Genomic DNA, 13,270 nt, shown 5'->3' on the forward strand with positions numbered 1-13,270 from the left:
CTAAGGATTCAGATATCCAGGAGTCCCTGCACAAGCACAGCCCTACTGCCAGTCCCTGGCAAGGACACTTGCCCTGCTCTTGAAATACTTCTGAGTCCATGCCACCTTCCTATCTGTGAGGACTTACGAGGTAGCCTGAGAAACTTGCACTTCACAAGAAACCTTTAAACTCAAAAGAACAAATGTAACTTATATGAGGAGCAAACAAAAAACAAGTACCTGACAGATGTTACCCCTCCAAATTTCAAAAGTATGTTCAATATGTGTGCAACAAAACTGGCAAAGACTTCTGACAGTCACTGACTTACACAAAATTCAGGAAAAAAATACTTCATTGCAGATAAGGACTAGAAAGCAATCTTTGGTAGTCTTAACACAGAGTATTTTAAGATCTGTTTTCTTCGTAATGCAATGGATATAATTCTCTTGCTAACAAATACCATTTAATACACTGGCCTTAGGTCTTAAAAACTGAAAAAGAAATTGAAATAATTGCAATAGAAATAGGACAGTGGCATGAAATTAACTTCTTTTTCCTAGTAAACTACAATTCACCCAAGCAAAAAAGCAAAATCTTAGTGAGCTAGGCATAAACAAAAAAACAGATTTTTTTTCATGCTCATCTGTGAGTGCAGTAACAGCTTTAAGACTGCATCAGAGACAAAATGCAAACCACCAACCACAGACTAGATATTTTTTACTTGTCAGTGAATCTATAGAAACCACTTTATAGAAAGAACAGTGCTAGTCTGTTTTTTACATGTCTGTTAATTATCTTCTCTTTACCACTTGTTTGACTGTCTTGTATGAAATGCACAATTCTACACTGTTAGTGGTTTCAGCAATTGAATGTGACTGAACTTTAGCTTCGACAGATCTGCATATCAGAGACAACATTCTCCTTGACAAAATGGTACTGAACAGCTAGCTCTTCATCTTCTATAAAGCTGGCTGAAGAACGGACTTAAAAGATCATCACTTAAAGTGAATGTTTAAAAAAAAATTGTCATTCACTAACTGACACTACCAAATTAATTAACAACACAGATAAAGGCATTTCTAACATGTCTTCACTTTCTAAGCGTTCCCTTAATTTCTCTTTTCTTTCTATTTATCCATGCATATATGTCATAGAAGCAGAATCAATATAAATGGAAACAGCATCAAAAACCTTAATAAAATCTGGCTGGTTTGCTTTTACCATGAAGAATATTAGGATGAACTTCTGAAAGAACAATTTTTTGATGGATTAGAGGACATTCATATAATGAGCTTCTTAGGTTGTCATGGAAGAGTACACAAAGAATTCTACACTATTTTTTTCTTTGCTTTCTTTGATTTCTTTATGAATCTTATTAACCTTAAGTGCTGATATGTGTAGTAATATTTCAATTATTCTCCTTATCACTGTCCTGTGAGCTCCTTGCACAATGTGTGAAAAATTCCATTATGTATTCACATTAGGTCATGGCACTTTTGTCTAATAGTACTAGATGAATACACAAATGTGAGGTTGCAGACTTTTCAGATCTCAAACCTTTGACATGAAATCAGCTTTCAGATTCTGCAGGTGGATCTCTTCACAGAAAGAAAAAAAAAATCATTTGTAGCAAATAATTTAAAATTCTAAGCATTATGGAAATCTACATCCTTAGAGCTACTTTAGAAAAAGAGTTTACCTTTTTGCCTTTCTAAACTCTTATATTTCTTTTGTTTAAGCAATGTTTCCTGTTAAGAATTCTCCTAAAAGCTCTTGAAGTAACATATGATGTATTATCACTGCACTATATTGCTTCCTGGGAAATCACAGCTATCATACATACTATCTTTGATGGAAACATCTAGTGATGCAATAACAAGTGATGCTTCTTCTTTGGGGAGATAATGCTGCGTTCCCTTGACAACATCAGGAAAATAACGGGCGTGAGCCTTACTGGGGATCTCCGAGTCCCATAAGAAGAGCTGGCAGCCTTGTTCCCACTGTGGCCAAAGACGGTAACTTCGAGGCAGACCCTTGTACAGCACCCAGCAGAGGTCACTAGAGGATGCGTCATGTTTTGATGGCAAGACAAAGCATTCCGACAGCAAGGGGAGGGATGCACCTTCCTGAAAAGCACATCAACTGTCTAGGATTTACTGCCAGACAGCCTCTCGTAAAAGAGACGAATATGCGCTGCTCCGTGAAAGAACAGAGAGGTTTAACTGCCTACATCCGAACACAAGCAACAGTCATCCAGATAAACAACATCAATACTGACCAGTGAAATATATCTAACTTACTAAAAGTACATCTACTACCTGTGCATTTCCAGATGCAGGGATCTCTTTCTTTCTTCCACAGCTTAACGCAGTCCACAAGGTGTGCCAGAGATATGAAGCCAAAAAGCAGAAACTACTTGCAATCCAGACAGCATTTCTTTGCAGGGGTAGACCCATCCCTTTATTTTTAATCAACTGATTAACTCAGTTCTCCTGCTCTAGCAGATGCAATTTGGCAGGCACCCTCAAAACCCTCTCCAGCTCTGTAAGTACCACCTAGCTAGACAAGGCTCGGACACACAGCAGGATCCCATCTCACACTTCAACACATACCCTGAACCTATAAGGAAAAGAAGTGATGGCCTACTGACAAGCCTGAAACAGGTGCAGGGATCTACACATGAGATGTGCATTGCACAGACTTGAAAGGCAATTACTCTGACATCCCAGAGCTTCTCAAACGAAAGCAAACTGTTAGTGCAATCCCTCTGCAGTTAGCAGTTCAGGTCACAGGTCATCTTTTTTTCCCTTTTAATAGGCAAGAAATGGAAAAAAATACGCAAAGAGCAAAATTCAAGACAGTCACTTAAAAAGTGTCATGGAACACATGCACAAGAAGGTCAGTCTGAAAAGCTGTCTGTAGTTCCTTCTGTTCCTGTGCTTGCAGTCTATCTACATTGCTCCCATGTCCAAACAACCACCATGCAGAAAGTGGCTCCTCGCTGTCTCTCCATCTCATATTCAGCATCTGCTCATCTGCGATCCATCAAGTCCTTGATCCAAGGAATGAAGGTATCCGATCACTTCAACCATATAGGTGTGAGACTTGCAGTATCATCAAGGTATCTTCCTTCCCCTAAAACTTCCAGAAACAGATAGACTGCTTCTGCTGAATTTTCCCAAGCAATTCAATGCGATGCAAATTCTGCATGGAAATTTTTTGGCTTCAGCAGCCAAAACCTGGGAAATTTTTAAACAACTGAAAACAGGATCTTAAAACTGGAAATGGTAAGCAATCATCACTTGAAAACATCATTTGAAAAAAGTCAAGAGATTCAAAAATTATAATGACTGTTGTACTTTGTCAGCTTCTGGCTTCTGAGACTTCAGAGCACTCTCAAGTCACTTTTTGAGTTATTATGTAGTTGTCATATTGAGGAGAGTGGGTTTAGTTGTGTTTTTTTTTTCAGTCAGGAAACCTTGATACTCCTCTCTTTCTGAGACAGACAGACATACATTCTCACAAGCATGGGAACTGGGAGCATTAAATAAAACAAAGCTGCCTGAAATCACGGAATCACACACATTGCCACACGACGACAGAGTACCATGAACTGGGGACCTGAAGAGTGCACCACAGAACGGACATTCTGTAAAGCTGCACCAGGCTGAGGTTGGCAACACAATGACTGACCACAGCATTGAAAACAAGCGGAGAAGCAGGTTGGTAAAAGAAATGGGCCCAAACTCAGCTGAAGTCCACTTCCACTTTTCTGACCATACTGATCCAAGCTGTAGACATGGTGCTTTGATTTCAAGGCTGAAGAAAGCCTTGAGAGTTTTGATCTCTTCTTCAAGATGTCTCACTGCAAATGTACAGAATCCCTTGCATGATTTTGTTAAAGAGTTGTTCTTGATTAAAATTGTAAAGCAAGAAATAGATTTATGTCAAAATATTTAGATCAGTATCTTGAAGAGTGTTTGGCAGCAGAGGAAAGTTATTTTGGGTTAATTACACAACAGTGATCATTTTTTTCCCTGTTTGAAATAGTGCCGTGACTCTGGCCTCCCCTGCAAAAAGGAACTCGCAAAGGTATCATTACCACCACAGCCATCTCCAACACAGAGGCTGCAGAGAAAGTAACTGCTGGAGAAATTGTGGTGGTTGTCAAGAGAGCTCAAAGGAGACAAGGATGATCACATTCTGACTGGAGTCAAGGAATTAGGGGACAATTAGCCATCCCCTGGCCTAGCTTAACTGAACACCAAATATTGAGTATATACAATAGTTCCAGCCGGGCTAAATATTTCAAAGTTAGTCCTTAAACTGCTTTCAGAATATCATCAAAGGGATACTTTTGCATGGAAAATTGTATTGCCAACTCAATGAACAAAATACCAATGAGAAGTATTTTCCATAAGCTGGCTTTTGTCAAAAAAGGTGGTTTTACCTTCTCACACCTGCTTGTTCCTACCCTGTTCCACCCCATCCCTTGGACCAGCACAACCTCTTGGTGTGGCTATCCAGTGCAATGGGTCAAGGACAGACTTGGATTTTTATTCTTCTTTTAATCTGGTTCTCACACATAAAAACCGCTTTGATAAAACAAAATCTCTTTCACTCGTTAATGTATAACCTGAAGCAAAACTTTGCGCTCATTCCTAAAGACAGAACCTAGCCCACATACAGAGACACATGCTGCAACTGTACAAATGGGAGGCAAGCAGACATTCTGAACAAAACATATGTAAAACAGGTAAAAAGCAGTTTTGTCATGAGTTATTTTCAGGTGTTCTCTCCAAGAGCAAAATGGTCGTGGTGGAGAGCTGCTGTGGCAGAGTGCCATCTAGAGGAAAGCAACACTCCAGCTTCTTGACAGCACAGGATGTACACTACTGTGAAGTCATTATTCATAACTGATGGTCAACAATTGGTGGGTTTGCTTTCCATAGTTCTCTTTTTTTTTTTTAAGGTTAGGGTTTTGTTTTCACAAGAATATATTATACTGAAAAATTAAAATTGTCTTTGCTTATTTTATAAAAAATATATCTAGAAAAATAGTTGTTTTGACAAAAGGGGATCATTTTCTCCTTTAATTATAACCAGTTACCTTCAGACAGCATTATTTCTTTCAGCAAGTACACACTTTGACCACTCTTTTCTAGATGTTCTTTCAAGTTTCAACCTACTCCCATTAAAGCGAATACGTGTTTTGTCACTGTTTTCAAAGCAAGCAGGACTTCATCCACAGAAATTACATACATATGCCCACAAGCATACACCTGTAAATGCATACATCTGAGCAAAGTTTACTGTATTTCCTGTCAGCACAATCTTCATTCCTTCCTTTCTTGATCAGTACAATGAAACTGAAGGCAAGTGGACCAAGCTAAGACCTTTCAAAGGAAGGTCTTGGATTTCCTTTCATGAACATTAATAGCACAGCTAGGGACCAATTTTCTATCCCAACAAGAAATTCCTAAAAAAAAAAAAAAAAAAATGTGTGAAAGTTAAGTTTTAAAAGCTTAGGAGAAATAGAACTAATGTTTATGTATCTGGAAGCCTCACTCCAGTGAGGTGTATTACCAGAGTTCAGTTGGTCTGCTTTTCACCTTTGAAGTCTTATCCCCAGGAGACTGATGAGCTAAAATGGGAATACAGAGCTATTCCTCCAGCTTGCAATTAGTCACCAGCTGTTCATCTTCTAAATGTATTCCTTTCTCCCATACTGCACCTCCAAACCCTTCCTTGTCTTACAGCACTCAGAGCCAGTTCCAACCATTAGACTGAAGAAGGCATCAAGGCAATGGGTTAGATTTTTTAGCAAAAAGGTAGAGAACATCCCACCACCTTAGCTACTATCTGCAATTCATAATCAAACTAACATACATTAACACAGGCAAAGCAGTACTCACAGCCTTCTTCCTGACCCCAAAGAGACAAAACTCAGTGGAAGAGCTACATGGGAGAAACAGCAGTTTTTACTTTCTCACATGTGCAAGTTATGATTTTCACACTAGAAGAAAACTATCTTAAAAGAGCCAATAACACTCTCCAAACCCTGAACACCCAGATTTATTTCTTTTAATTCTCATTTTGACTGTAACACTAAATGAAACTCTTTAAAATAAACACACTGAATCTTAGATTCACAGAATGGTTTGGGTTCGAAAGGACCTTAAAGATCATCTAGTTCCAAGCCCTCTGCCACAGGCAGGGACACCTTCCACCAGACCACGTTGCTCAAAGCCCGGTCCAACCTGGCCTTGAACCCTTCCAGGGAGGGGGCAGCCACAGCTTCTCTGGGCACCCTGTGCCAGGGTCTCACCACCCTCACAGGGAAGCATTTCTTCCTTACATCAGATCTAAACCTACCTTCTGTCAGATCACTACATGCTCTTGCAAAAAGTCCCTCCCTATCTTTCCTGTAGGCCCCTTTTAGGCACTGAAGGCTGCTATAAGGTCTCCCTGGAACCTTCTCTCTCTAAGCTGAACAACTTCAACTAGCTCAGCCTGTCCTCACAGGGGAGGTACTCCAGCCCCCTGATCATCTTTGTGGCCTCCTCCGGACTTGCTCCAACAGGTCCATGTTCTTCTTATACTGGGGGCCCCAGAGCTGGACACAGCACTGCAGGTGGGGTCTCATGAGAGCAGAGTAGAGGGGGAGAATCCCCTCCCTCGACCTCCTGGCCACACTTCTCTTGATGCAGCCCAGGATACAGTTGGCTTTCTGGCTGTGGGCACACACTGCTGGTTCACAGTCAGTTTTCCAACCAGTACTTCTCCCAAGTCCTTCTCCACAGGGTGCTCCCAACCCACTCATCACACAGATTATATTTGTGCATGGGATTGCCTCAAGCCACGTGCAGGACCTTGCACTTGGCCTTGTTGAACTTCATGAGTTTTGCTCAGGCCCACCTTTCAAGCTTGTCAAGGTCCCTCTGGATGGGATCCCTTCCCTCCAGCATGTCGATTGCACCATACAGCTTGGTGTCATTGGCAAACTTTCTGAGGGTGCACTTGATCCCACTGTCCGTGTTGCCAACAAAGATGTTAAACAGAATCAGTCCCAATACCAACCCCTGAGGAACACCTCTTGTCACTGCTCTCCACTTATCCTACTTATATGAGACACGCTTTGTCTGTTTTAATAAACAGATAATTTTCTTTCTCTACAAAGTAAAAATTGTAGTAACTTACTGAAGACTAGAATAATTTTGTATAAAAGTGACCCAGCAGATTAAGAAATACCAAAAACTCAGCCTTGGTTGTGAATACAAATGAAAACATCATGAAATTTACTTCACACCAATGCTCATCTTGTAAGGAACTGAAAGAATCAACGCCTCAAACATTCCTCGCACAGAAAGCATCAAGGACAAGTTGTGGCCTTTGTGATTAGTGTAAGGAAGGCTGCCCAGGAAAGGATGGAGTGTATGGAAGGATGCAGGGCTCCACTTCCTTGCTGATGTAGTGCTAAATTCCTTAGATAAGCCTCAAAAAAAGAGTGATAAGCTAAAAGCTGGACAATTATCCAAGAAGAAAAAAGAGGAAGAAGAAGTAAAAGTGGTAGGAGGGAACAAGACCTCATCATCTCTCACTGAAATGAGTTCCTGGAATACTTGCCTCTCTTTGTCTAGTGTGCTAATCAGATGATAAAATGAACTTAAAAGGCAACAGAAAACTTTGTTCTGTGTGCACTCACCACCCAAGATCACCAGACCTGAGACAACGCTGGAACCAGGGGTGGTGACCGGACTCTTCTCCTTTCCTCTTCTTTTCTTTCCTTTCTTATAGATTTATCAATACAAGACACCAATGCTTACTATCCTTTTCCAAGTTTAAGTTGTTTCTACTGCAAGTAAAACATTTTAACCGGTTGTTTGGTGTTATTTCACCTTAATTGAACCTGAGGGTATCACAGAAGCTTTACGACTCCCTGGGCTCCCAGTCTGCTTCGTAACACATCTGTATACAAAAATATTCAGAATACTTTAAAAACTACTCTACCATATTAGCATAAACAGTCACACCACAATTTTTTCAAGTCTTTTCACAAACTGGTATGTAAAAATAATTCCTTGTTGCCCTATTGCAAGCAGATTTTCTCAGTTCTTGTCTAAATGACATGTAAATAAAAATACCGTCTCCTCTAGACTCCCCCATAGAAAAAGCATAATACAAGGAAATACATTGCTATTTCTAAAGGCATTTTGGCTTATCAAAGTAATTTTCCTGCCAGAGACCCTATACCATAATGCCCAGCACTGTTTTTACTGGACACAGCCACAGCACAGAGCTACATTGGACAACACTTTGCCCCACAAGCATGGCACGGAGCATGTAACCATGCCCTGCTCCCCAGTTAATGGGGAGTGAAGGACAAAGCTGCCTTAGTTCCTCTGAGAAATCTGCTCTTTCCATAGGATTCATTCAGTCCCCACTAACTCCAGAGCTGTTAGACAGGACAAATGCTTTCAGAACATGAATCCAACACAATCCATGTTTACCTTCTGATTTTGAAGAGCTGCAGAACCACACAACTTCTTTACAACTTTTGAATGTAAGCCCAGCTGTAAATAAACCATATAATAAAAACACACGTGCTTGCTTCTATGAATCCAAAAGATTAAAAGATACTGATCGGTCTCTCAGAACTGAAATACATTTTCACAGATGATAATGAAAAATCCAGCTCTACTGGGAAATGCACATAGTAAACTCTTTAGCTGAATAAAGAAAGAGACAGTGCTTTGGGAAATTACAATTCATTATGCAGTTAGTTAGTTACCTTTTCATCTTCGGTTACAGGATATGATTCACTGAATTTTTCTTCCTGAAAGCTTCTAGTCCTCTCCACTTTTTCCATGCTCTGAAAAAAGGCTGTTTTTTCCAGTCTGTTGCTGTTGTATCGTGCATTGATCTCTTCCAGCCTGTTAATCTTAAGTAGCTTCATACTGTGCCCAGTTAATTTACTGTCTGTTTTCCTCTCCACCTTAGATTCGTAAACCAGTGAACACTCATACCTTCTGATTTCTCCTCCTTCTTGGCTGTACAAAAGAAAGACAATTAAGAGGCATCAGTGTTATTCATGCATAGCTTAGAAAATTGCTGTCATTGCAATATTTTATAGTTCAACTTTGCCTATATTTTCTGAACCAACACACAAATGTAGAGTTAACAGCACTAGCCGTTCACAGATGTCGTTCTACCTAGTCATCTCCATTCAACACCTGATAATTCAAGCAGGCTACAAGACCAATGTAATTTAATTTGTTCATAGAAACTATTTAGCTCTACCAAATCTATAAATATTGCTGTTGCTTGCAAACCTTGCTTATGGATCACTTGCCACTTTTTAACCACTTCAGTGGTTCACTGTTGCTCAACGTTTTCTCCTTCTCTCTGTTGCAGCTCCAGCAAGTTGACGTGCAAGGACCCTGTTAGTAAGTCCATTAAGATTTTCAGTATTAAACAAAGTCGTTTAGGCTTGAACACAGTCCTTGCCACTATCCTATACCATGGAAATAGATAGTTGCCAAAATAGTGGTAATTTCAGGCCCTCTGTTGAAGGCTGCAGAAGAGCACAGTCCTCAGCTGGGTTCCTTCCCACTGTAGGCCCTCACTGTGCTCAGCATTTCTATGAGGTAGGATCATCAAGGCTTTGTCTAATGGTAAGATTGGCTGGAAAGTTGTTGCAAGTCAAGCTGTTAGTTTTGATTAATTCTCTGTAGAAGGGCTTTTATTCCACAGCAAGGTGGTGGGTTCCTCCCCTGCCAAGTAACAACTCGGTAAATATGTCCTTTTGCACAACCAATTTTAAAAGAGTAAGAGAAAGTACTCTAAAATTTCACTTGGAAGATCTGTGTATACCCCGGAAATAGAGGACAAAAGCATTTTTATTGTTGTTATTGCAACCCTTCCTTCACTGTACTGGAAACCCAGTTACAAAAGCACAGCGTTAATGCTTTAGCTCTAGAAAGCTGAATCTGGTCAATCTCATTACACAGCTCATTTTAACTTGCATAAATACCATAAATTATATGGCATTATTAAGAATGTATATACAACCTTACAGTCATTAGCAGCACAGAGAAATATCTTTCAATGTACAACCAGAGACTCAATTAAATCAGTTATTTTTACCCAAACACCTTCCAAGAGAAAACGTTCCTCACAGTGTTTCGACCCCACATCTGTGCACATGCCACAGATCAGATGTACACCTACATCAAGTAACTGCACTGCCCATTGTTAGCCCTCCAAAATCTTCCCAGATGTGAAAGATGCCACATGCTATCACGTGTGACACAGGAGGTGGCTTGCTAGTGGTGACACTTATAGATGATGGACAGCAAAGGACAGTGCAAGCTTGCAGCTCACAAATGAGCCTTCCAAAGAGATTGCTGCTACTACATTACTGCAGCCCTAGAGAGTGCTGTTAGTCTCTGAGATGCAGAGACACCATCATGGGACTGTAAGACATTCAGCATCCAACGAAGTTGTGCACCTGGCATGCAAAAATGCCATGCCTGCTGCTTCTAGCCTCCATCACCAGCTCTCATGGCTCTGACATCCCTTCCCATCCCCTTCAGGCAAAAGGACACTTCACAAGATTTTCTTCCCCCATTTCTCAAGAGCAGGTTCTTGAGTTTTCCTAAATGCACCGACAACTGCAGGTGACATACCACAAGAGCTCTGCCTAACCTTTGAGCCATTATTTTACAGATCCTTCAATCTACTCCATACCAAGGGGTGATGCAACATACTCCAAAGCTGTCAGAAAAAACAGGTGATGTTTCCAGACACCCTCCCGCTCCCTCCATGACTCCAGCTACTCAAATCCCACAGTGTTTTAGAGTGAAGACTACTTCTGGCCTGATGTGACTGAAACCAAGGAAAGTTGATTCAGGCTCTCCCTAGCTCTTCAAAGTGCACGTCATCCTCTAGGTTATGATCACCAAATGTGGCCATCCATCTAATGAGAATGACATGTTCTACTGAAAGGACATGTTGTTCCTTCAAGCTGAGCAATGGATCAGCTATCTGGGAAAATATTAATGGGATGGCAAGCCTGAAGGAATTACTGGGTTCTGTTACCAAACAGAGACTAGGATTGAGTCTAAACTTGATTGCCCTCTCCCCTTAACATATCCCTGAAACAATAAACTAAACAACAGAAAGTTTCTGAGGTACACACAGAGAAATTTGTTTGCAAGTGCCACATCTGCAGTCCCAGAGAAACAATCCCACCCTGGTCATGTGCCACTGAGCAATGGGAGGCTATGGCCTTCTACTTTATTTAAAACAAAACAAAACAAAACAGTTCAAATCGCTGCCGAACTCCAATTCCCCCAAAGAAGGGCGAAAACCTTCGCCCCATCATTTATATTACCCAACTTTGGCCTGGGAGATGCTTTCTTCTGGGTCATCTTCAGCAAGCCAATCTCTCACTTCAAGCAAAATATCTTTCCTCATTAACCACATCTTCACTTACACACCCAGAAACCACACACACCTCATAAAAACACAAAAACTTGCCTAACTGTACGCACAGAGGGTATATACCTACAGTCCTACTGCTTCTTCTACCTAATAGCAGAAAATAAATATACTTGCACAATAATAATGTAAACAATATATTAAATGTTTATAAAACCCATCAGAAGTAGAAAAGAACAGGCAAATAGGTACCAGCCGAAAAGAACCCACAAATGATCCCTTTTTCTTTCACCATGTTTTTAGATCATAACCCCTTCAGCCAGAACTAGGTTCACATGATGGACCATAAAGTACTTCACTTCAAACTCAACCCTCTGGCCTCCACCTTCACCTCAAATAAAAACTTTATTTCTAATCCATTGACTATTTGCAAACCAGACATTTTCAAAATTTAAGCCTGGGGACAGGTACCATTAGCCAGTAGTCTGAGTTGTTTACCTCCTAATACATCTTCACATTAGACTAACCTGAAATTTACAAGCTGGGAATGATTATGTAACAGTATATAATTAAATCTAAATATATAATTTAGGAAAGAAAACCAGGTGTAATGTGGAAAGAATTACCAGTGGGTCAAGTTCAGGTGGTAAATTAGGATGCAAACAGCACCACTTACTATGCTTTTCTTTCAAATACAACCTGCTCTGCATTCTATGTAATACAAGAGTATATTTTCTTTATTAAAAAAAAAAAAAATATATATATTATTGGTAGCTCTTCAACTGAGAATGCAGCTTCCACATATTTCAACAAACGACCAGGTTGACACTCCCAAAACACCACAAAACCAGTGTTGCAGTTACCCTCGTAAAATAGCTTGAAACCTAGAGTATTATTTTGATTTTAGTTTAGAGTATGATTTTGATTTTTAAATGGAGTTACAGCAGCTATGAGAATATAAAGTAGGAATAGGTAACTAGTATGGTGTGTGCCTTGATCACTATAAGAATCGCTATGGACTCTGAATTAAAATAATGGGTACTGGTTATGGACCTTGAGTCAAAACAATAGGTACCAGAAGAGACTGGGTCTGGTTTGGAAGATCAGCCAAAGATGAAATGAGCATGCGCAAGGATGAGGTTCAATCAGTGGACCCAGTGAGGAAGACTATTAATGACCACCAGTGGACCCCTGTCCAACATAACCACGCATGTGTTAGGGACATTTGTATATGATAACGACTTCCAGGAAATAACATGAATATGCTAATCATTACCCTCCCCTCTTTGTATTCAAATCAATCAGTAAAGTTGAACAATGATTTCTGTAGAATAGGAATACAGGCAAGGTGAGGTAACTGAAAGCCAATAATTATAGAGGTCAAATTAAGAAGCGCGCGTTCTACGGATCTTATGTCACTATGACTCTGCTGAAAAAGTGTATAAATATGTTGTGTTTGTACCTGTCGGTGAACACGTCTTTGGTGGAGCTATCCCGTGTTCCCCAGCACTGGAATAAAGAAGTGCCTGCTTACCTGCTTTGTGTAGGTTAAGTTTTATTCACGATTGCGACCGCTAACACCAGTAGCGACCACCCTACACTGCCCTGGAGTCACGGCCCGAGCCCACACAGATACTGCACATCCCAAATGAATTTTTCAACATCTTCTGTCCAGGTAGAAAAACAGTAGTACGAGTTACAGACAGAGCCAAAGGCCGACGGGCCTCTGGCTCTGAGGAATTTGCCCCGCACTGCCCCAGGGGCGCCAGGCCGCCATGTTGGCGCCTGCCCACAGGGCCCTGCCCGCTCCGCTCCGCGGCGCAGCTGCAGCCGAGGGCTGCGTGGGGA

The 13,270-nt window shown here is 40.7% G+C and overlaps 1 protein-coding gene across 3 annotated transcripts in view; it reads right to left on the reverse strand.

Moving 5' to 3' along the window:
• MYLK4 (myosin light chain kinase family member 4) overlaps positions 1–13,270 on the reverse strand; it is an 85,076-nt gene that overhangs the window by 60,325 nt on the left and 11,481 nt on the right. For 2 of the 3 annotated variants that reach the window (XM_032991970.2, XM_032991969.2), the window contains exon 2: positions 8,772–9,030. In XM_032991970.2, coding sequence (XP_032847861.1) covers positions 8,772–9,030 — 259 coding nt within the window. Of the gene's footprint in view, positions 1–8,771; positions 9,031–12,956; positions 13,151–13,270 lie in introns of those variants that run through there. The other variant, XM_032991971.2, reaches the window with a different exon arrangement.

Source organism: Tyto alba, unplaced genomic scaffold (genome assembly GCF_018691265.1).
Source record: "Tyto alba isolate M040663 unplaced genomic scaffold, T.alba_DEE_v4.0 Super-Scaffold_48, whole genome shotgun sequence".
In the NCBI taxonomy this organism is placed as follows: domain Eukaryota; kingdom Metazoa; phylum Chordata; class Aves; order Strigiformes; family Tytonidae; genus Tyto; species Tyto alba.